This window comes from Triplophysa rosa, linkage group LG6, assembly GCF_024868665.1.
Source record: "Triplophysa rosa linkage group LG6, Trosa_1v2, whole genome shotgun sequence".
Classification (NCBI taxonomy): Eukaryota; Metazoa; Chordata; class Actinopteri; order Cypriniformes; family Nemacheilidae; genus Triplophysa; species Triplophysa rosa.
Window position 1 is genome coordinate 1,073,709 of NC_079895.1, and position 3,858 is coordinate 1,077,566.

The 3,858-nt window shown below is 44.9% G+C and overlaps 1 protein-coding gene across 1 annotated transcript in view; it reads left to right on the top strand.

The window, feature by feature from the left end:
• The window catches only part of LOC130555261 (titin-like), a 9,933-nt gene extending 6,824 nt beyond the window's left edge, over positions 1-3,109 (top strand). The window contains exons 9-12 of the mRNA XM_057335347.1: positions 591-898; positions 2,480-2,565; positions 2,674-2,853; positions 2,947-3,109. Of these exons, the coding sequence (XP_057191330.1) occupies positions 591-898; positions 2,480-2,565; positions 2,674-2,853; positions 2,947-3,109 (737 nt within the window). The remainder of the gene's footprint in view (positions 1-590; positions 899-2,479; positions 2,566-2,673; positions 2,854-2,946) is intronic.
• Positions 3,110-3,858: the final 749 nt, after the last annotated feature.

Sequence of the window (3,858 nt, forward strand, 5' to 3'; positions counted from 1 at the left end):
CAAGTAAATTCAGGGAAACCTGTGCTCCATCATCAATTACTGTGAAGTAAACCCGTTTAATGGCTTGGATTCCTGTCAGAATCGGTTGAGAATTAACTCTACATTGTCTTTGTGTATATGTGTGTGTGTGTCTGTGTGATGAAGTCTGTGTGTGTCTTTGTGTATATGTGTGTGTGTGTGCACATGTTCACTCTGTATGTGTGTGTGTGTGCGCGCGTGTGTGTGTGTGTGTGTGTGCGTGTGTGTGTTCATGTTTGTATATCCCGGTGGGGACCTAAACCTGAATACACACCAACACATGGGGACTCGTGTCACTGTGGGGACCAAAATTGAGGTCCTCATATTTTTTACAAATCTAAAAATGCAAAAAGTGTTCTGTGATCTTTAGGTTTAGGGATAGGGTTAGGGGATAGAATATACAGTTTGTACAGTATAAAAACATTACGCCTATGGACTGTCCCCACGGGGATAGTCAACCAAAGCCTGTGTGTGTGTGTGTGTGTGTGTGTGTGTGTGTGTGTTGCACTTGTGGATGTTTTTGTAATGTGGATGAGCACACAGACGGTCAGTGAATGATTTTCTCTCCTCAGGTGTTTTCGGGAAGCACTGTGAACTGAACAGTTATGGATTTGAAGAGCTGTCATACATGGAGTTTCCCAGTCTGGACCCCAACAACAACTACATCTACATCAAGTTTGCCACGCTGAAGGAGAACGCTCTGCTCATGTACCAACATGACAATCAGACTGGAGATAAAGCCGAGTTTCTGGCGCTGGAGATCTTAGAAGGTCGAGTGAGATTCTCCTTTAATCTGGGAAGCGGCTCATATAAGCTCATGACGGGCGTCAGGGTTTCAGACGGACACTTTCACACCGTCATCGCCAGACGTGCAGGGATGGTGAGTTCAGTTCAATCGGAGAACACTTGTGTGAAGTCTGCAGGGCTGAGAGAGGAGTCGTGTGTGCGCGTGTGGATGTGTGTGGGTCACTTCAGCGCTTCTGTCGGGTTGTTTTTATCTCATTCAGACGTGAGCTTGAGCAGATGTTAAAGTCATACGTGTTTTCCCCTGTGAGGAGAGCTGAAGTCAAGGGTTCTTTTGTTTAGTGAAGATGTCCTAGTTTAGCTCACAGCGGTCAGATGTGTCTGGAGTCTGAAGCTCTTGTGTTTATCTACAGCTGGACCCATGCCGGGCTTTTGCTCTTCAGTTGTTTTCTTCTGGTATGTTGAAACAAACACGCTTGATAAATCAAGAAGAGAAGTGCTTGCCTGTGTATAGAAGCGTGTGTTTTCGCAGAATGACCTTTGACCCTGACCGGGTCCCGTCTCAGATTTTCAGACTGCTGTAGTCTAGTCGAGTTCAGGATGAAGGGACACCGCCAACCAATTCGGTGTGTGTGTGCGTGTGAGAGAATATGAATTTTACAACACCTTTACTACAATCATTCAAACATTATCCGATAGAACATATATTAATAAAGCAGAAAAAAGAACATTCAAAAGTTTGAAAAATACACATTTTCATCAACAACTTCACGCAAAGCTTCTTTCACACATCAAATTTCAAAGGATTCATTCAATTGTATGTATATAGTGCTTTTCACACTGTGCATTGTTCCAAAGCAGCTTTACAGGAGAAAACAGAAAACACCGAAAGTGTCAAACACAGCACAGTGCATGGTGTTTCTAGAGCAAGTAAGATCATTCTAGTAAATCATATCTAATAATATCTAATATCAGCCCTGTGGCGAGGAAGCCAAACTCCAGTGAAAGAAACCGGACTCAGCCGGGAGGACCAGGTCTCCTCTGACGTGTCACAGCTGCACTCACTGACTTTCATTAACACTTACTGAGGACATGTTCCTGAAGAAAAGGGAGAGCTCATTAGTTGTGCTTTAGGAAGTTTCATTTGTTGAAACTGTTTGGGTCCAGTTTGTCTTATTTTTATATTTTATTTTGTCAAATCATTGTTAAATGTCAAATCATTCATTGCTTCGTAATACTGAAAATCAATACAAATTCTAGATTTGACCATATTGAAAAAGACACAACTCACATTTTCTTTAATTCTGCTTTTCCTGGCAACATAAATTTCCATTTTTAACACAGAATTCAAAAGTGGACAATGAAAACGATGTTTTGGAGTATATTTAAAGGCAGAAATAAAAACCTCAGGGGAGAGCGCTTCACCCAAACAGTAAATAAAAACAGCAACCTAAAACAATCCTTGAACGCATGACTGTGGTGTGATTTCATCTTTTTGAAGTTCACAGAGGTATTAAGGTGAGGGTCAGACGCTGGATCTGGACCTCTGGGGGTTTGTGTGTTGAGGTTGTGTGGACATCTGCTCTGTTCGTCACGTGATGTTTGTGTGGAGCTGCTGTTGGTCCAGCATCTTCTTCGCAGAGAATCTGTATGTTTGAGGTGTCTAGAAGCTTGTGAACACATTTATATTATTGTGTCGTGTTGTGATGTGATGCAGGCGGCGTCTCTCACTGTTGATCTGTGTGGAGAGGAACAGGAAGCTGGATTCTGTGCCGTCAGTAATGTGGCCGTTCACACAGACTGGTGAGAAACACAAAACATCATCAGCGTGTCATCCTCTCATGAAGACATCGCTTCTCATCATCAGCCTTCATTCTGTGTCATATCAGCGTTATTATGTGTGTCTGTCAGGATTCTGGATGTTCAGCCGAACCGCGTGTCTGTGGGAGGCGTGCGGTCCATTGAAGCTCTTCTGCATCGTAAAGGTCAGGTGGCCACGCATGATTTTGTTGGTTGCATCATGGAGTTTGCAGTCAACGGGCGACCTCTGGAGCCGTCTCAAGCGCTGTCTTCACACGGCGTCCTCGACAGGTCTGTCAACAAGAGACATCCCACACCATCATTCACGTCAGAGAGTCTGAAGCAGTCTTTTATTGTCTCTGTTTGTGTGTTTGCCGTTCACAGATGTCCCAGGTTAGAGGGTGCGTGTGTGTCTGAGCCCTGTCGACACGGCGCTACATGTGTGGACATGTGGTCATGGAGAAAGTGTCAGTGCGCTGAAGGGTTCACCGGAGTCTCCTGTGAGAAATGTGAGGGTTCACCATCATCATCACCACATTCACTTTAATAACGATGACAAAACACTTCAGCAGAACACAAATCATTTCAGTGCATTGAAGCACAATCTCTCTCTTCTGTGACGTTTGTTTTAACCATTACAGTGAGTCACGTAGCTCCGCCCACTGTCAATCCCACTACTTTCATAGTGATGTCTATGTGGTACATTTCCAAAATGTATCAGTCACAAAACAAATCGTCTTGTGTTTTGGGATCGGAAAAGATCCTGTGCAAAGCGACAAAATGACAGAAGACACGTGATGTTTCTATACGGCTGTGTGGATTCTGAAGCTGTCGATTGTGATGTCACGAAGGTCATGTGACTCATCTCCAGTTCTTCTCTCTGTCTCAGACATCACAGCAGATACGGCTCTCTCTCTGGACGGTTCTGGGCGTCTGGACTACAGTTTGAGTCAGAGCCGGAAGAGAGATGTGTTAGTGTCCAGAGCGCTGCAGGACTCCCGACCTGAACACAGCAGTCTGGAGCTGAAGTTCCGCACACGCAGCCCGTCTGGAACACTGATCCACGCGCAAGAGATCTCCAACTACACCACTGTCAGGGTGAGAGAGAGAATGTGTGTGAGCGTGTGTTTGTATGTGTGTGTGCGAGTTTGTATGTGTTTGTGTGTGTGCGCGTGTTTGCGTGTGTTTGTGTGTGTGTGCGCGTGTTTGCGTGTATTTGTGTGTGTGTGCGCGTGTTTGCGTGTGTTTGTGTGTGTGTGCGCGTGTTTGCGTGTGTTTGTGTGTGTGTGCGCGTGT